Source organism: Rhinatrema bivittatum, chromosome 5, assembly GCF_901001135.1.
Source record: "Rhinatrema bivittatum chromosome 5, aRhiBiv1.1, whole genome shotgun sequence".
Classification (NCBI taxonomy): Eukaryota; Metazoa; Chordata; class Amphibia; order Gymnophiona; family Rhinatrematidae; genus Rhinatrema; species Rhinatrema bivittatum.
The window spans coordinates 8,690,488-8,711,331 of NC_042619.1; the positions used below are offsets into that span (position 1 = coordinate 8,690,488).

The 20,844-nt window shown below is 50.2% G+C and overlaps 1 protein-coding gene across 5 annotated transcripts in view; it reads left to right on the forward strand.

Moving 5' to 3' along the window:
* The window catches only part of NUP98 (nucleoporin 98), a 435,464-nt gene that overhangs the window by 277,243 nt on the left and 137,377 nt on the right, over window positions 1-20,844 (forward strand). For all 5 annotated transcript variants that reach the window (XM_029601961.1, XM_029601960.1, XM_029601962.1 and 2 more), the window contains one exon: window positions 17,367-17,623. In XM_029601961.1, coding sequence (XP_029457821.1) covers window positions 17,367-17,623 — 257 coding nt within the window. The remainder of the gene's footprint in view (window positions 1-17,366; window positions 17,624-20,844) is intronic.

Here is a 20,844-nt window from a genome sequence, read left to right on the forward strand (position 1 = left end):
CCTAACAAGTCTTCACAATGATGCCAGTCTCACCCACTCCCCTGTCCCCAGGATTGGGGGCCGGCTAACGTTTTTCTACGCGGAGTGGGCGCGGATCACCTCGGACCAGTGGGTCCTGGATACCATAAAACACGGCTACGCATTGGAATTTGTCCGCCCCCCGCAGGGAAGGTTCATCTTTTCTCCCTGTGGCTCGGACCTCAAAAGAAGGGCGGTGCAGCTGACTCTGGACAGACTCCGGGAGATTGGCGCTATTGCGCCCGTGCCCTTCGGAGAGGTGGGCTCGGGCCACTATTCCATCTATTTCGTCGTGCCAAAGAAGGACGGTTCCTTCCGGCCTATACTAGACCTCAAGGAAGTCAACAAATCCCTTCGATTCGTTCGGTTCCGCATGGAAACGCTCCGATCAGTGATTGCGGCGGTACATCGGAGGGAGTTTCTCGCCTCCCTGGACTTAACGGAGGCCTACCTGCACATTCCCAACCGCCCGGACCACCACAGTTTCCTTTGTTTCAAAATCCTGGACCAGCATTTTCAGGTCACGGCTCTCCCGTTCGGATTGGCGACGGCGCCGCGCACCTTCACCAAGATCATGGTAGTCGTGGCTGCAGCTCTCCGGAAGGAAGTCATCCTGGTTCATCCTTATCTGGACGATTGGCTCATCCGGGCGAAGTCATTCGATCATGGGCGCTCAGCGGTGACTCGAGTAGTACGGTTTCTACATTCCCTGGGATGGGTAGTGAACTTCTCCAAGAGCTCCCTCACTCCCTCGCAACGCCTGGATTTCTTGGGGGCGACCTTCGACACCCTACTGGGCAAAGTTTTTCTGCGCCAGGACAAGGCTCAATCCTTGCGGGATCACACACGACGGTTCTCTGCTTTACCAGAGCCCACCTCCTGGGACTACCTACAACTCCTGGGAGTGATGGGGTCCACCATCGACCTTGTACCTTGGGCTTTCGCGCACCTCAGGACCTTACAGTGGGCGCTCCTCTCCCGGTGGAAACCAGTTTCACAGGACTACCAGATGATTCTCCCGCTCCCTCAGAATGCCAGGGACAGTCTGGGCTGGTGGTTGGATCCTCCGAACTTGGCCCGGGGCGTGTCCCTCGATCTGCCAGATTGGGTGGTGGTGACTACCGATGCCAGTCTAGCAGGCTGGGGTGCAGTATGCGATCGAAGCGCCACGCAGGGGACGTGGTCCGCGGTGGAGGCGAAGTGGTCAATCAACCGTCTGGAAACCAGAGCGGTCCGGCTAGCTCTGCGACATTTCCTCCCGCTTCTTCGGAACCGGGAAGTCAGAATCCTTTCGGACATCGCTACCACCGTGGCCTACATCAACCGACAAGGAGGCACGCGCAGCCCGCAGGTCGCGCTCGAGGCGGCGCTACTGATGCAATGGGCGGAGCGTCATCTCGTCCGGCTAGCGGCCTCGCACATCGCCGGGGTGGACAACATCCAGGCGGACTTCCTCAGTCGTCAACTGCTGGACCCAGGAGAGTGGTCTCTCTCCGACAAAGCGATGAAACTTATCGTCCATCGGTGGGGGGCCCCCCACCTGGATCTGATGGCATCCGCTCTCAACGCCAAGGCTCCACGCTTCTTCAGTCGCCGGAGAGAGCACGGCGCGGAGGGAGTGGATGCCCTGGTCCTTCCGTGGCCCCCACATCTTCTGCTCTACGCTTTTCCACCGAGGCCCCTGGTGGGCAGGATGCTCCGCAGAATAGAAAGCCATCAGGGGACCGTGGTCTTTGTCGCTCCGGAATGGCCCAGGCGACCCTGGTTTGCGGACCTGCTACAGCTGGTGATCGGGCCAATCAGGCTGGGGCACCTCCCCCAGCTCCTACATCAGGGCCCGGTATTTTTCGAGCAGGCAGAACTCTTCTGTCTTGCGGCCTGGCTTTTGAGAGGCGCCGCCTCCGGCGTTGGGGCAGTAGGGGCGGTAGTATCCACGCTATTGCGGGCACGAAAAACATCGACGTCGGCGGCCTATGTTCGGGTCTGGAAGGTGTTCGAGCTGTGGTGTACCAGCCAGGCCACGAGACCCGCTAAGGCGTCTGTACCTCAGATACTTCAGTTTCTACAGGCGGGAGTGGAAAAAGGGCTCGCCTATAATTCACTACGGGTTCAGGTGGCCGCCCTTGGTTCGCTGTTGAGCGATGGGGGCTCTCTTCTACAGCATCCTGACATTGCTCATTTTCTCAAGGGCGTCAAGCATATGCGTCCTCCGTTGCGGGACCCTTGTCCCTCCTGGTGTCTTAACCTTGTGCTTCGCTCCCTGTCGGGACCACCGTTCGAGCCGCTGCGCAGCGCAACGATAAAGGATCTCACTCTCAAGACTGTTTTTCTTGTGGCCATCTGTTCCGCTCGACGCATCTCGGAGCTGCAGGCTCTGTCGTGTAGAGAGCCTTATCTCCGTTTTTCCGACTCTGGAGTTTCGCTTCGCACCGTTCCCTCCTTCCTTCCGAAGGTGGTTTCTGCATTCCATGTGAACCAGACGGTGGAGCTGCCGTCCTTCTCCTCCTCAGAGCCGAAATCTCTCCGTCTCTTGGATGTCAAGCGCACTCTGCGCCTCTACCTGGAGGCTACAAATGAGTTCCGAACCTCTGACCATCTCTTTGTACTCTGTGCCGGTCCTAAGAAGGGGTCTCAGGCCTCGAAGGCTACCATTGCCAGATGGCTGAAGGCCGGCATTGCTGCTTCCTACATTGGGGCGGGACGGACTCCCCCACCCGGCATCGTCGCGCATTCTACACGTTCTCAGGCGGCTTCCTGGGCGGAGGTTCGCTCGGTATCCTCGCAGGAAATTTGTAGGGCAGCCACCTGGAAATCGTTACACACGTTCTCGAGGCACTATCGTCTGCACCTCGCCTCTTCGGTCTCTGGACACTTTGGCGAGCAGGTTCTCCGAGCAGGCCTCGCAGGACCCCACCCAATTTAGGGAAGCTTGGGTACATCCCACTGTCTGGACTGATCCAGGTACGTACAGGGAAAAGAAAATTATTACTTACCTGCTAATTTTCGTTCCTGTAGTACCATGGATCAGTCCAGACGCCCACCGCGTCTGGGTTCTTGATCCTGCTCAGCTCTGCGCTGCTTCTTGCTCGCAGTGTTCTGTGTCTTCACAGTCTTTTCCTTTTTTGCTGTTTTTCACAACTCCCTACAAGTTGGTAGGATGTTTGCAGTTACTTGTTGCGGTTACAATTGTTTTAATTATCTGTTTCCACAAACTTGATCCTTCGGGGGTTTCTACTCGGGCTTTGATATACTCGATACTGAACTCCTGCAGAGGGGGTAGTAGTACTTATGGTGACGCCCCCTCAAAGCTTGTGCTGACTCCATCTGCTGGATTGGGGACATAACCCACTGTCTGGACTGATCCATGGTACTACAGGAACGAAAATTAGCAGGTAAGTAATAATTTTCTTTTGTTCTGTATGACGGGCTACCCAATTGATCTAGAATGAAATTAGCAATTGGATCTGCCTGGCAGGCTGCTAGTACAGTTAACAACCAGAAGTCATAAGAACATAAGAAATAGCCATGCTGGGTCAGACCAAGGGTCCATCAAGCCCAGCATCCTGTTTCCAACAGAGGCCAAACCAGGCCACAAGAACCTGGCAATTACCCAAACACTAAGAAGACACCATGCTACTGATGCAATTAATAGCAGTGGCTATTCCCTAAGTCAACTTGATTAACAGCAGTTCATGGACTTCTCCTCCAAGAACTTATCCAAACCTTTTTTGAACCCAGCTACACCAACTGCACAAACCACATCCTCTGGCAACAAATTCCAGAGCTTAATTGTGCGTTGAGTATGAGAATTTTCTCTGATTAGTTTTAAATGTGCTACTTGCTAACTTCATGGAGTGCTCCCTAGTCCTTCTATTATCCGAAAGTGTGAATAACCGATTCACATCTACTCGTTCAAGACCTCTCATTATTTTAAAGACCTCTATCATATTCCCCCTCAGCCGTCTCTTCTCCAAGCTGAAAAGTCCTAAGCTCTTCAGCCTTTCCTCATAGGGGAGCTGTTCCATCCCCTTTATAATATTGGTTGCCCTTCTCTCTACCTTCTCCATCGCAACTATATCTTTTTTGAGATGCGGCGACCAGAATTGTACACAGTATTCAAGGTGCGGTCTCACCATGGAGCGATATAGAGGCATTATGACATTTTCCATGTTATTCACCATTCCCTTTCTAATAATTCCTAACATTCTGTTTGCTTTTTTGACTGCTGCAGCACACTGAGCAGACGATTTCAATGTCTTATCCACTATGATGCCTAGATCTATTTCCTGGGTGGTAGCTCCTAATATGGAACCTAATATCGTGTAACTACAGCAAGTGTTATTTTTCCCTATATGCAACACCTTGCACTTGTCCACATTAAATTTCATCTGCCATTTGGACGCCCAATCTTCCAGTCTCGCAAGGTCCTCCTGCAATGTTATCTGGAGGCTACCAATGACTTCCGTTTATCGGATCACCTCTTGTCCTCTGCAGTGGTCCCTAGAAGGGAAACAAGGCTTCTAAAACCACCATTGCCCGCTGGCTAAATATAATTTCTATGGCGTATGTTGGCGCTGGGCGTCCACCACCAGACGGTATAAAGGCTCGTTCTCTCCAAGCTCAAGCATCCTCCTGGGCAGAAAGCCGAGAGGCCTCTCCGCAGTAGATTTGCAGAGCGGCTACCTGGAAGTCGTTACACGCATTCACGTGTCACTATCGCTTGAATCTTGAACCACTGATCGTGGGCTCCTTTGGGGCTCAGGTCATTCGAGCTGGGCTATCAGTGGCCCACCCTACTTAGGGAAGCTTTGGTACATCCCACAGTCTGGACTGATCCTGGTACGTACAGGGAAAAGAAAATTATTCCTTACCTACTAATTTTCATTCCTGTAGTACCATGGATCAGTCCAGACGCCCACCCTATGGATTGTTGAGGGTTCTTTGAGATAATCTTTCAGCTCGACTGTGTAATTATGGGACTGATTAAGAGTTCAGGTTGCAAGTTTTTTGCTTAGACTTGTTTACAGTTGATATTCAATTTTGTATTGATCCATCCAAGGTGTTTTTCCTTATTGCTTGGATATTCTTATTGCTGAAGGTTTACAGAGGGCACACCAGTTATGAGGGACCGCCTTCTCAGTTTTTGCTCTGACTCCATCTGCTGGAAGGGGGGAACAGCCCACGGTCTGGACTGATCCATGGTCCTACAGGAATGAAAATTAGCAGGTAAGGAATAATTTTCTTATTTTGTATGCTGCTTTGCTCAAGATAGTGGAGAATTAAGAAAAAAGAAAAACTGTCTTGAAAAGTGAGTGATATCTTACAAGCAGTCACACCCTGTGTTTGGCAGCTAGGGGTACATCTTTATTAGTGTGGGCAGCCTGGATGGGTTGGTTTGGTCTTTTCCTAGCATGTAGCCAGATGGACTCAGGACCAATGGGTTATGTGCTCCCCTGCTAGCAGATGGAGACAGTCTGGTTTCAAAGCTGATGTCTCCTTAGATATGCCCCTGCAGTGACCTCAGCCATTCAATATCTCTCCATCTGCTAGCAGATGTGGACATGCTATCCCTGCACCAGCATTGATGGTGTAATGGGATTGCAGTACTAAATAGAAGAAGGAAAATTTACCTTTAAATTGGAGAAAGCTTGAGTCCTGCTCTCCTGTGGTGATACCTAAAGGTCCCTCCCCCAGTTTGAGAATTCCTGAGGCAATTTCCGAGATCCCTTAGAGGTGTGCCTTGGTCCAGTAGGCGGTTCCTGGTGTGGACTTCGCTGCCAAAGCAGCTGAAATGTAGCGGGTGCAGGAAGCAGAGCGTGGTGGTGATGGCCAAAGCTCTCTCTGAACTTAGCCAGTAAGCCCTGAGCCCAGGTAAATAAAAGAACTCCTCTGATTCAGAGACGAGGAAGGGCTTCGGTAAATCTTTTCTCCAGTCTCCTTGCTCGGCGCACTGTACTGACAAAGTTCCCCAGCCTGTTAGGGCAAGGGAAGGGGATTTCTGAGTGAGTTGAGCGGCCCCTGATGGGCTAGGCTCGGCTTCAGGCTCAGTGGGCACTCCACGTGACAGGCCCGGGTGGCACAATCTTGCGCATGGTTTTGTGCGGCACCATTTTCCCCCATAGACTGTTGGTGCACACGGTGCAGGTTGGCCCTGTTGTGTACCTAACACACGTACGCTTGTGCACAGCCAGACGCATACATTTGCACTTAAGGGTGCTTATGCACATCTGATCTCTGAGCACCCAATTCAGGTGCTGGCTGGCTGAATGCACAAGTTAGCTTATTATGGCTCAGTCAGCAAAGAAGCACAAGTGACACTCTCTGTGCTGCGTGCCATATTAGAGCTACAGAGTCTGACCTGGAATACCTCCTGTGTCAGCACTGTGAGGGAGGCCCAGGGAAGGTTGGACCAGAACTTCTCCAAGCCCAGTCCCTCCCATACGGGAGCACCCCGGATCTGAATAATCCCAGGGCTGTGTCCACCTTGGAAGAGGGCAGTTCTGCGGCACCTACCCCACTTCTCCCTGGGCTAGGCATGGACCAGGCAGCCCTTTAAGTAGAATTTTTTCAAGGCCTTCAAGCCTTTGTTCGGGCACAGGCAGCTCTCCCAGCCCTATGAGCATGCCTCGAGACATGCCTAGTCTCACCAAGGGTATCCCTGGTGGGGGCTCGGACACCACGGATGATGAAGGGGATGCAGACTCGATCCCACCAAGCTTGGAACCATACTGAACCATGTTACACTTTTTTTTTTTTTTCTCACAGAGATGACTTGCTGGCCCTGGTTTCCCAAAGCCTGAAAACTCTGAGTCCCTGGCACGGACCCTATGACGGAACCAAAGAAGAATCCCCATCCTGGTGTGTCTTCGGAAAGCCTCTTGCTATTTTCTGATCTGGAAGCCATCCAGGAGTGGATTGACCTGGAATAATGGAACGCCCTGGAAGCCAGCTTTAAAGGAGATCAGGCATTGGAGGTCCTGTACCCTCTGGACCCCACGGCCAGAGAACGCCTGAGTTTTCCCAAAGTGGATACACTGATCTGTGCCATTTTGAAATGAACAATCCCAATGGAGGGAGGAGTAGCCTTGAAGGATGCACATGATAGGCAGTTGGATTCTATCCTTAAAGCAAGCCTTTTGATGCGACAGCAATGGCACTTCAGATTGCTTCCTGTTGTGCCCTGGTGGCTCGCTCGTTCCTGCTTCTCTTGAGAGGCAGATGGCTCAGAGACACATTCCAGAAAGGTGATGGAGCCCACCACTTTCTTTCTAGCAGGATGCAAGTTCTGACCTAGTTCGTACCTCGGCCAGAGGAGTGGCCTCTGTGGCGGCCAGAAGACAACTATGGCTATGAAGTTAGATGATGCAAACTCTAAGGCAAACCTCACAAAGATGCCCTTTAAGGGATCCCCCCATTTGGAAGCGAATTGGAAAAGTTAGCCAGTAATGAGGTGAATCTCCAGTGCCTCAGCTACCAGAAGATAAGAAAAAGAGGTCGCAGCACCCCTCGCCTCTGAGGGGTCGGACCAAGGGCTCCTAGCGCTTTTGGCCCTACAGAAACTTGCCATTTCAGACATCTCTGTCCTCGGGGAGGTCTCAGTCCTTTCTGAGCAGACAACCTAAAAGAGGGTCAGGTTCGGTCCGAAATTCCCAATGAAGTTTTGCCAACCCATTGATGGGAAGAGGAGATAGGGGGTCGACTGTCCCTCTTCTGTCAGAGGTGGGTCGAGATCATGTCGGACAAATGGGTACTGGATATCATATGAGAAGGATATGCTCTGGAATTTCGTAGCATCCCTCGGGACATGTTAATGATGTCACCTTGCCACTCCCAGCACAAGAAGCTGGCAGTGGAATCTATGTTAAGGCTCCTCAGTTTGAGGACTATAAGTCTGGTACTTACATCCCAGGAAAATACAGGACGTTTTTTCATCTATTTCATCGTACCCAAGAAGGAGGGTTTCTTTCGTCCCATCCTGGACCTCAAGAGCATTAGTTATCTGCGGATAATTCACTTCTGCATGGAAAGTCTTTGCTCCATTATAATGGACATACAACCGGGAGAGTTCTTAACCTACCTGGACCTATCTGAGGCCTACCTTCATATTCCAATCTGTTAAGACCACCAGCATTTCCTATGCTTTGCAGTACTGGACTGCCATTATCAGTTCTAGGCGTTGTCCTTCGGCATGGCAACCGCCCCCAGAACATTCTCCAAAATTATGGTGGTCATGGCGACGGCACTGAGGAAAGAAGGGATCCTGGTGCACCCTTATTTAGATGACTGGCTTAACCCGGGCGAAGTCATTAGAAGAGAGCCTCCAGGTTAGGACTTTTCAGCTTAGAGAAGAAACAGCTGAGGGGGGATATGATAGAGGTGTTTAAAATCATGAGAGGTCTAGAACGGGTAGATGTGAATCGGTTTTTCACTCTTTCGGATAATAAACTAGGGGGCACTCCATGAAGTTAGCATGTGGCACATTTAAAACTAATCGGAGAAAGTTCTTTTTCACTCCACGCACAATTAAACTCTGGAATTTGTTGCCAGAAGATGTGGTTAGTGCAGTTAGTATAGCTGTGTTTAAAAAGAGATTGGATAAGTTCTTGGATGAGAGAAGTCCATTACCTGCTATTAATTAATTTGACTTAGATAATAACCACTGCTGCTATTAGCAACAGTAATGGAATAGACTTAGTTTTTGGGTACTTGCCAGGTTCTTATGGCCTGGATTGGCCACTGTTGGAAACAGGATGCTGGGCTTGATGGATCCTTGGTCTGACCCAGTATGGCATGTTCTTAGGTGACCAGCAGGGTTAGGTCCCTGCTTCAGGAACTTGGGTCATGAACTTGGACAAGAGCAGCCTCAAGCCCTCCCAGTCCTTAGAATACCTGGGAGTCCGGTTTGACACCAAGCAGGACAAAGTCTTCCACCCTCCCTCGAGGATAAGGAAACTGATGTTCAAGTGTGTCAGTTGACAAACCCAATGCACCTCAGGGTGTGGAGCTATCTCCAGGTCCTCTGCCTGATGGTGTCAACTGAAGGTAGTACCTTGGGTGAGGGCACATGTGGCCACTCCAACGCTCCCTGCTGTCACGTTGGAACCCACTGTCTCAAGACTACTTGATTCGCCTCCAACTACCGAGGGAAGTTTGTGCTTGGCTCCAGTGGTGGCTACAGAAATTTCATCTAAGCAAGGGTGTAAGCCTGACCCCATCGAACTTGCTAGTCCTCACGACGGACGCAAGCCTGAGAGAGTGGGGAGCTCACTGTCAGGAATTGACAATCCAGGGGCGCTAGAACATAAACAGCCTCGAAACTGATGTGTCAGATTAGCATGTCTGCAATTCAGGCACAGACTGCAAGGCCAGGCGGTCCGTGTGATGTCTGACAATGCAACAATGGTAGCCTACATCAACTGCCGGGGAGGAACTAAAAAGCCATCAAGTGTCTCTGGAAATAGATCCCCTTATGGAATGGGTGGAATTAAAACCATAAGGGAACTCTGCCTCCCACATTGTGGGAAAAGACAACATCAGAGCAGACTTTCTCAGCAGGGAGAGTCTGGATCCAGGGGAATGGGCGCTGTCGGCCAGAGCTATCCAGTTCCTAGTAAATCGCTAGGGCCTCCCATTCATCGACCTGCTGGCCACATCTCACAATGTGAAGGTCCCCCGATGCTTCAGTCGCAGAAGAGGTCAGCGCTCCCAAGGGATTGACATCCTGGTTTAGACCTGGCCAGAGGAGGTCTTACTGTATGCCTTCCCTCTGTGGCTTCTGCTTGGCAAGGTCATTTGCAAGATCGATCCTGGTTGCCACAGATTTGGCCCAGACCCCCGTGGTATGCAGATATGTGGAGGATTCTGGTGGAGAGCCCCCTATGCCTCCCCCCCACAAAAGGATCTTCTCCAACAAGGTCTGATCCTTCACTCGGACCAGACTGTTTTGTTTTACGGTCTGGCCCTTGAGAGGGCTCGACTGATGAAGCATGGATATTCAGCGGCCATAATCGCCACCTTGCTCCTCGCGCAGAAGTTCTTGACATCCCTAGCATATGTGAGGATCTGGAGAGTACTTGAGACCTGGTGCGAGGAATGCGGGGTGCTCCCTCGAACAACCAAGATCTCTATGATCCTGGAATTCGTACAGAACGGCCTAAAGAAAGGACTGTCCCTCAACTCCTTGAAGGTCCAGGTGGCGTGTCTCTCTCCTTTTTCAGAGGCGAGGTGAACGGAGCCTGCCTATCAACCCATCTGGACTTGGCCCGTTTTCTAAAAGAAGTTAAACATCTCCGACCGCCCTTAAAGTGGCTGGTCCCCCTTTGGAACCTCAACATAGTATTGGACTTCTTGGTAGGGCCTTCATTTCGGCCACTGCACACTCTGTCCCTACACCTGCTAACGCTGAAGACTGTATTCTTGGTGGCAAAGGTGGATGTGGCAGTCTCTGCAGTCACTAAGAAGACTATCCCAGTGGCGGGATTGGCTGTGCTAAAAGGATGTTCAAGACCGCAAGCTGGAAATTCAGTTGAAAAAGATATTTGAAGTTTTAGCCTTGAGTCTCCAGGCGGCAATCTGTGGTAGCCTGAGGCAGAGGGCCTGTTTGCATTGGGTGCAGAAGGCTCAGGAGAATGAGCCCAGCTCAGTTGACTCCAAATAGGTGGCCCAGTTGGAAGCTAGGGTGACTTGTGTGGCAGATGCCTTGTATGACTTGGTCCGGATGTCGGCCAGGACTATGGTCTCAATGGTAGCGGCGCAGAAACTCCTATGGCTATGTAATTGGTCAGTGGATGTGTAGTCTAAATTGCAGCTATATAATCGTCCTTTCAAGGAGAAACTCTTGATCAGAGAGGACTTGGAGCAGTTGATGAAGCATCTAGGGGAGTCATAAGGAAATAAGTTTTTGGAGGATAAGAAAAGTGTCAAGAAGACCTTTCCACTGCAGTCCCATTTTAAGAATGAGGCGATTTCGATCTGGAAGGAGTACCACGGTATTAGGGCAGAAGTAGACTTCAGGAAGACAGCACTCCTTTCAGGGGTCCCGCAAGATTTCCAGGGATAGTTTCAGTCAGGGGACTAGAAGAGGGAAGGCCTCGCAATGGCCTGGCTGGTCCACTATTCAGTGGAGTGGTAGGAGGGAGGTTATCCCTGTTCTAAAACGATTGGAACAAGTTTGTCAGACCAGTGGGTTCTAGAGGTGATAATTCCAAGGCATAGCCTTTTTTTTTTTTTTCTCGTCCAGTGAACCAAACGAGAGGTGCTATGGGATACAGTGCACTGCTTGCAAAGGCTGGATGTGATTATACTGGTTCTGTCACTGGAAAGTGGACAAAGAAGGAACTCTATAGTTATTTCATGGTTCCCAAGGAGGGCAAGTTTCGGTCCATTCTGGATCTCCAGAAAGTCACCACGGCACTGCGAGTGCCTTGTTTTCAGATAGAGTTGCTGTGTTTGGTAATTGCAGCGGTCCATAGAGGAAAGTGTCTGGTGTCCTTGGATCTGGCTGAAGCCTATCTGCATATAGCCATCCGGGAGGAACACCAGAAGTTTTTGCGATTCATGATGCTGGGGAGCATTTACAATTTTGGGCCCTTCCCTTTGGGCTAGCAACAGTGCCACGAACATTCACGAAGGTGGTGGTGGCAGTGGCCCCAAGAAAGGAGGAGATTCTTGTCTTATCTGGGCGACTGGCTCATCCAGGCGAAGTTTGCAGGGGAATGTCATCAGGTCATGTGCTGGGCAATGGACATGTTGCAGTTGCTTGGCTAACAGCCCAATTGATGGAATATTTGGGAGCACGCTTCAATACCTAGGTTGGCAGCCTTTCTTATTCCAGAGAGGGTGACAAAGATCCAGTCTCAAATAGTCTGTTTCCTGTGTCTACCAGTTCTCACGGTATGGGATTATTTGCAGGTTTCTGGGCTCTGTGGTGTCTACGCTAGATTTGGTGCCGTGGGCCTTTGCCCACCTGCAGCCTCTTCAGATGGCACTGTTGTCCTGTTGGAATCCGTTGTCTGAGGAGCATCAATGACCTTTACCACTGCAGGGAGCATCCAGGTCCAGTCTCTGGTTGTGGCTATCTTGCCACAGTTTGGAGAAGGTGTATACCTGGAGACTCTGACATCTGTGGTCACCACCACTCAGTCCAGACTCAGTGAGTGGTTGGGGGTGATCTGTCAGGGGTGGATGGTCACCTGTGGAAGTGGCCCGGTTGATCAATTAATTGTTTGGAAACAAGGGCGATTCGCAGGGCATTGTTTTTCCTCCATCAGCTCCGTGGGCGAGTGGTGAGTATTCTCGGACAATTCAACAATGGTGGCATGTATTAGTTGGCAGGCCAGGATGAAGAGCTGCGCAGTGGCTCAGGAGGCCCAGGAACTTTGTCTGGGCAGAGCGGCATCTAGAGGGGATAGCGGCATTGCATTTGGCCAGCGTGGATAATGTGCAGGCGGGACTGTTTCGGGCAACAGTTGGACCTAGGGGAATGGAAGTTGTCAGCACAGACCTTCGACCTTATTTGATCCCACTGGAGTAGTCCCCAGCTGGATCTGATGCATCACGGAGCTACAGTTTTTCAGTTGCTGGCAAGAGGCCAGAGCCGAGGGAATAGACACTCTGGTTCTTCTGTGGCCGACAGGGATTCTGCTGTACAGCTCCTCCATGGCTGTTAGTAGGCCACATATTACGGCACATAAAGAACTATCCAGGAAGGGACATGTTGGTGGCTCGGAGAGGCCAAACCATCTGTGGTTTGCGGATCTGATTTATGTCGTCTAGATAGGCCCCTCAGATTAGCTCATCTGCTGGGGCTGCTGCAGCAAGGACATATCTTCTCAGATTGAGCAGATCATTTATGTCTCGCAGCTTGGCTTTTGAGAGGAGACGTTGAAGGGGTACTCACAGCTGGCTGTTGCCACCTTACTTCAGGGCAGCAGGCCATCCACGTCTATGGCATATGTCTGGTTGTAGAGTTTTTGAGGCCTGGAGTGTGGAAGAGGGCATGGACCTGTTGAGGGCGGCTATCCCTCCTATTCTGGACTTTTTACAGCAGGACTTGTCTATGGGTCTAGCATACATCTCCCTTCGTGTGCATGTGGTGGCTTTAGGATGCAAGGGAGACTTTTGGCGGTGCATCTGGACGAGGTGTGGTTTTTATGTTTAAGTATATTTATTAATTTTCACTGGAAACAACCACGTTTGCATAGTACAGGTCAAACACGGCAACCAGAAAATACTATACAGAAAGAAACGAAACTGCATATGCTTAAGTGTCCAACACCCATCCCCCATTACCTTCCCCCCTCTTTGGGACAGGCCCAGTTTGAACCACAGAAGAGGTGGAGAGGCTGGAGGGTCCTTTCCAACCCCCCACAATGAAGCCGTGTACCCCCCAACATCCCCCCCCCACCCCCTCCCGTAGGCCCTATGAAAACCAAACATATTTACATAGGCCAACAAAATAAGGAAACTAAGAAACAAGGCCAGTGGACATATCGTTCAGTATTAAACTACGTGCCCTATGAGGCAGTGATTGGATGTAGGCATCCCAGGTGGAAAGAAATTAGTGAGATTAGCGCACCCCGTCGATACGTTCCGCCATCTTCTCATTCAGGCATAACTGATGATCCTTGTTCTTCCTAAGTGTCAAAGTGGGCAGGTTGGGGCCTACCCAAGTCAGGAGGATGGATATTTTTAGCTAAAAGTAGGATTTTTCCGAATCCACAGCCGCATAGGTCTCTGTCCCAGCGCTATCCTGCGCAAAGGGTCAAAAAGAAGGGCATGCGCCTGGGTCGGCAATTGTTAGTTGGTCACTTGAAAGACGTAGGCCCGCACCGCCCGCCAAAAGGACTGGAGTTTGGGGCAGCCCCAGAATTTATGACCCAAAGTGCCGGGCGCAAGTGCACATTTCTGACAGAGGATATTTGGTAAGACCCATACGGTGTGCTCGGGGCTGGGAATAGTAATACTGCAAGAGGAAGTTATACTGCGTTTCGTGCAAGTCCTGACTGCACACCAGGGTTGGTACACGCTTAAAAGTAAGGGCGTAGTGCGCCGGAGTCATATCTAAGGGGAGCTCACCTTGCCAGTGCAGGAGAATCCCCATATAATTTAAGTGGGGTTTCAACTGCATCAGGAGCTGGTAGTAGTAATAATATAGAATGGGGGGCTGGGTTGTCCATGTCTAGCACATCGGACAGAGAGTCCCGCTGAGCACTAGTCCAGTCGGGGGTTCGGAGCGTGCAGGCGTAGCTGCGCAGTTGAAAATAGGCAAAGACCTGCGACGCGGGAAGGCCAAATTCTGCGCACAAGTCAGGGAAAGGCTTGACCTCTCCATTCTCAGCAAAGAGTTGTCCCACACATTTAAGCCCGCGCCCGGCCCCCTGTGGGAAAGGGCGCCCGGCCATCCCTGGTACAAAGGCGGGGTTGCCATAGATGGGGAGAAACTGGGAGGTCATACTGTCAAGCGTGAGGGCCTTACATAAATAGCGCCATGCCTGAAGTAAGGGAAGATATAGCGAGCCCCTCTTTAGCACCACAGGTACTAAGCGCGGTCCTCTATGCAGGAGATAACGGAGAGTGGTGTCCGGGGACAATAGTTGCTTGCCCCACGTAAATGTAAAAAAAACTGTCCAGGAGCCAATCAGCAACGTGACGGAGACTGCAAGCCATGTGGTAGAGCTTCAAATCTGCCAACCCCAGGCCGCCCCTGTCTCGCAGCCGCCGTAGTGTGTGCCAGGAGATCCGGGGCCGTTTGCCCTCCCAAAGGAAACATCGTGTTAGGCTCACCAATTCACGTGTGGAGAATGTGCAGGGAAGAGTCTGAAAAAGATGGAGCCACTGCGGGGACGCCTGCCAGAGGTCGAGTGACCGCTTAGTCGCTTGGGATAAACGCATAAAGTTAAGAGGTGTGGTTTTTAAAAGGGGTCAAGCATTTGTGACCGGTACACAGGATGTGTCTGGCGTGGAGTTTGAGCTTGGTTTTTCACGTTCTCTGAGGGTTGCCATTTGAGCCATTGTGGAGGGTGTTGCTGAAGGACTTCACCCTAAAAAGGGGTCTTTCTGGTGGCGACTTGTTCAGCCAGATGGATTTCAGAGTTACAAGCTTTGTCCTGTAGGGAGCAGTTTCTGAGTATTATGGACGACTGGGTATTTCTGCATATGGTTCTCCCGTTTCTACCCAGGATCACTCCTTCATTACACCTGAACCAGATGGTGGAGCTCTCCACATTTCTGAATCTCTTTGGAAACTCCAGAGGTGAGAGAACTGCATTTGTTGGATGTTCGCCAGGTTCTGTTGCGGTATCTGAAGGTCACCAACAGCTTTTGGCGGTCGGATCATCTGTTTCTTAGTTGGGGAAGCGAAAAAGGGAAGTAAGGCTTCTAAGGGCCTGATTGCTCATTGGTTGAAGGAAGCTATTTTTTTGGCCTATCTTTGCAAGGGTCGGAAGGTTCTAGAGAGACTGCGAGCGCATTCTACCAAGGTGCAGGCAGCTTCCTGGGCCTAGTCTCAGCTGTTGTTGCCACAGGAGATCTGTAGGGCAGCAATGTGGTCTTTGCTACACACTTCTCCTGTCATTACCGGTTGGATGTTCGAGCACCAGGTGAGCCGATGTTCGGCGAGAGTGAGTCGAGTGGGTCTTTTGGATGCCCTCCCAGTGTATAGGGGTGCTCTGATACATTCCACTTGTCTGGACTGATCTGGGTTATGAACAGGAAAGGAAAATTGGTTCAAAATGCCTCTATTTACAAAATGGTGAGACCACACCTTGAGTACTGACTGCAATTCTGGTTACTGCATCTCAAAAAAGATCTAGCAGAATTAGAAAAGGTACAAAGAATGTGAACCAAAACGATAAAGGGGATGGAATGATTCCTCTATGAGAAAATGCTAAGCTCTTCAGCTTGGAGAAGAGACAGATGTTTATAAAATAATGGGTGACGTGCAGCTCAGTCCAGAAAAGACCATTCTGATTACATTAACAAACCCGGATCAGATTTTCAGTATGTATATGTTCAGAGCCTATAGAATGACCGAGTTTGTTTGCTTTCCTTGGAGTTGATGTGGGGCTCCAGTTCAGGGAGCTCCAACCCTGGTTTTGATGTTTGCCCTGATTAAAGGGGGAAAGTTTGAGTTTTAGTATAGTTTGGCTGGGGTACAGGTCAATACTGAGGGACTGCAGGTGGCACTCAGATATGTAGCAATGCCTCAGTTTTTTCTCTCGCCTCCGTCTGCTGGTAGGGATGCAAAACCTACTTGTTTGGACTGATCTATGGTACTTCAGGAATGAAAATTAGCAGGTAAGAACCACTCTTTCCTATTTGCCTTTACCCATTTCACTCCACCCATTATTTTATGGACATCTGTCTCTTCTCCAAGCTGAAGAGCTTAGCATTTTCTCATAGAGGAATCATTCCATCCTCTTTATCATTTTGGTTGCCCTTCTTTGAACCTTTTCTAATTCTGCTAGATCTTTTTTGAGATGCAGTGACCAGAATTGCAGTCAGTACTCAAGGAGTGGTCTCACCATTTTGCAATACAGGCATTATGATACCTTCCGTTTTATTCTCCATTCTTTTCCTAATAATCCCTAGCATGCTACCTAAACTATGGCCTGGGAAGCCATCCTCAGCTGTGTAATGCACATAGTTGAAATTACTTTGCGTGCAACCTTCCTTGCTATTTACTCTCTCACTTTATCAAGTCGTCTCACTCTGTGTAGCTCAGACTTATTGCTCATTCCTGTGTTCTGCTGGTTCTCGGTTGATCCATGTTGCAGGGTGTTAGCAATAATTTCCCCTTTCGTGCTTAGATGAATTTCACTCCCAGTATTGTACTTGAGTTTCTGCAGCCTAAATGCATTATTGTGTATTTGTGAGCATTAAATCTTAGCTTCCAGTCCCTAGATCATTTCACAAACTTTTGCTGATTCTTTCCTGTGTTTTCCACACCTTCCTGGCTGTCTCTTGTTGCAGATTTTGGTATCTGCAAAAAGACAAGGCTTTCCCAATGATTCTTCCACAATATCGCGCATAAAAATGTTGGAAAGAACCAGTCCAAGGACTGATCTCTAAAGTTAGAGCTGAGCATTCAGCTTTTGTTATAAAAAGTGATAGGAGATGATATGCTGTTTTTGTTTTCCATTTCTTTCCTCTCATATTCTTGGGGAGCAGTTAAATCCCAAATTGGTTAAGGGCTAAAAGGGAAACTGTATATGAGGGTGAACACTAGCCAGCCATTGCTGCCACATTGTACAGGTATTTACGTGTGTGACTGAGACCAGTTAACGCTCATTATGCTTTGAGATGTGAATACTGAAGGGTTTTAATGGAGTTTTGTCTTCTCTTCCTAGTTTGGAGAACCATGAACAGGACGAAGAGGAGGAGAATGATGTGGTCATGTTCTACACTAATCCTATCGCCAAACCTATCCCGCACACTCCAGAAAACAAGCACCTCAATGTGGATGATACTATGGTAACACTGAACATGCGTGGTGCCTTGCGCAACGGGTTAGAGGGCAGCAGTGAGGATGCCTCGATCAATGATGAATCCTTGCAGGATGAGCGGGAAGATGAGTTGGACAATAGTTGCACGCCACATCCTGCTGGTGAGCACAAAACTTGCTGTGAATCCAAGGCAGCACTGAATCCTTAAAAGGTCTGATGGATGGGGGTACTATGATGCAGGTGGATGCACAGAACAGCTGACAATGCACTCATAGCAAGATTTACGGAAGTTGGAACCAGATTATTTCAGATTCTTCATTGATTGGTCTGGTAGTGATCATCTTAATGTTTATAAGTCACTGTTTCCTAGCGTGTAGCAGATGGACTCAGGACAAATGGGTATAGTGTAATCCTGATAGTTGGGAGATGGAGTCAGATTTCAATCTGACATCAGCACTACATATACCCGTGCAGGAAGCTCTGCTCTTCAGTATTTCTCAGTCTCCTTAGCAGTTTGGGACTCTACACATGCTTGCACAGCATTAGAAAATCCAAACCAAAGAAAAGAAACTTCCAACCAAAGAAGAAAAATCTTACCTCTACAAGACGAGCCCTGCTCTCCTGCAGTGATACCGAAGGGTCCCTCCCCCAGTTGAGAATGCCTGAGGTGATTTCCGAGATCCCTCAGAGGTAAGCCTCAGTCAGGTAGCCGGTTCCTGGCGTGGACTTAGCCCCCAGGGAACGGGAGTGGCTAAGAGGCAGCGGTGCAATACAGAGTGCGGCGGTGAAAGTATTTTCCCTCCCCCCCCCCCCCCCCCCCCCCCCCCCCGCAGCCAGAGACTGCCCGGCACGAGACCGGGAAGCGCCGAGAAAAGGTAAGGTAGAAAACTTTTCTTAAAGTCTCTGGTCTCCGAGGCTCAGATAGCCACACAGATCCCCTCTGGCGTCTGTCCTATCGGGTTGAACAGCCCCGTCCAGGCTAGACCCCGATCCGGTACGAGGGTCCTCCCACGTGGAGACCCTCCGGGGGGGGGGGGCACCATCTTGCCTGTGTGGTAGTCTGTGCCATTCCCCCCCTTGATCGCCATATTGTCCGCAAAACTGAACCGTGCGCCTGTGCCGGGCGCACAAATTAAGCCTGTGTGCACAGCGGCACATGCATCTCTCTAGGTGCACATAGCAGCCTGCATGCACATCTTCTGCAGCTTACACGCACAGTTTCGGCGCACCCAGAGCGCAAATCTAAGCCTCCCGGTGCGTGAATATTTATTTTATTTAAACATTTTTATATACCGGTATTAGTTGTGGACATCATACCGGTTTACATAGAACGAATAAAGTTTGGAAGTTACATTATAACAGGGAAAGGCAAACTGGGAGAAAGGGGTAACGAGGCAGCTAAGAAGAAAAGATTAACAAAAGGTTAACTAAACAACTGGGTCCTCAATGTGAGGAACGCTGAAGCACCATGTGGTGATGCATAATTTGACATGTTTGTGGGCCGTCTATTCTGGGTAAGCTTGTTTAAATAAGAAAGTTTTTAATTTCTTTTTGAATTTGATCGCACATGGTTCCAGGCGTAGGTTGGGCGGCAGGGTATTCCAGAGAGAGGGACCCGCGATCGAGAGGGCACGGTCGCGTGCAGAGGAGAGATGGGCTATTTTAAGTGAGGGCACAAGGAGGGTGCCTTTGGTAGTTCTAGTTGGTCGAGTGGACTGGGGAGCTGTGAAGGGAAGGTCTAACCATTTGGAGTTGTGGGTGTGAATGGTTTTATGTATTATGGTTAGGATTTTGTAGTGTATACGGGAGGGTATGGGGAGCCAGTGAAGGTCTCTGAGGATGGGAGTAATGTGTTCATGTTTACGGGAATTTGCAGTGAGTCCCTAGAAGCCCTATACCCCCTGGAACCCTCAGCCAAAGAACTCCTGGGGTTCCCCAAAGTAGATGCCATGTTCCCTGTACGTACCTGGATCAGTCCAGACCGTGGAGGGACGCAGCCACGTCTGTCGAAACAGTAGAACCGGAGATATCTTTCCTCACGGATGCGACCTCCGACTTGGTGCGCACCTCAGCCAGGGGAGTCTCATCCATAGTGGCAACCAGAAGGTAACTCTGGCTCCGAAGTTTGTCAGCCGATGTGACTTCCAAGATGAAACTCACGAGAATGCCCTTTAAAGGAGCCCTCCTGTTCGGAAGCGAACTGGAGAAGTTAGCCGACAAATGGGGCGAATCCTCAGTACCTCGACTACCGGAGAACAGGAACAAAAGCCATTGCCCCTCTCCCCGAACACCCAAGGGCAGATGATCGCAGCATTTTAGACCATACAAAAACATATACCAAGCACCTCGCCCCGCAGGCAGGGGCCAGTCCTTTCGGAACAAACACAACGAGGGGAGCTGGCTCAGGTCCAAGCCCCAGCCGCACCCCACAATGAGAATCAGCAGACCCATCCACAGGAAGAAGCCATAGGGGGCAGGCTTGCCCTATTCTACTAAAGATGGGTCGAGAACGTCGGACAAGTGGGTCCTAACCATCATTCGAGGGGGATACTACCTGGACTTCCACAGCATCCCTCCAGACAAATTTGTGAAATCCCTTGCCACTCCCTCTCCAAGAGGATGGCAATGGAAACCACAGTGACAAAATTACTCGCCCTAAAGGCTATAACACCGGTGCCCACGCACCAACAAAATACTGGATACTATTCCATCTATTTTATCATCCCCAAGAAAGAGGAAACGTTCCAGCCCATCCTGGACTTCAAGTCTGTCAACCGCTATCTGAGAGTACCACACTTCCACATGGAAACCCTACGCTCGGTCATAAGGACAGTACAGCTGGGAGAATTTCTGACCTCTCTGGATCTGTCAGAAGCCTAGCTCTACATCCCAGTCCATCACGACCACCAGCGCTTTCAACGCTTCGTGATTCTGGACCATCGCTACCAGTTCCGGGCACTTCCCGTCAGACTAGCTACAGCCCCTTGGACGTTCACCAAAATCATGGTTGTAGTGGCGGTGACACTGAGGAAAGAAGGAATCCTCGTTACACATGTATCTGGACAATTGGCTGATCAGGGCAAAATCTCCAGAGGAAAGTCACCAGCGACCACCAGAGTCAAGAATCTATTGCACATTCTCGGGTGAGTCGTCAACACAACCAAGAATTGCCTGCAGCCCTTCCAATCACTTGAATATCTGGGAGTCCGGTTCGACACCAAACAAGACAAGGTCGTTCTTCCCCTTACAAAGAAGAAGGAAATTGATGGAACAGTTGCGAAAACTGTTGAACTGTGCTCGTCCCAAGTCCTCGGCCTCATGACATCGACCCTAGAATTCGTCCCATGGGTAAGGGCCCACATGCGACCACAACGTTCCCTAT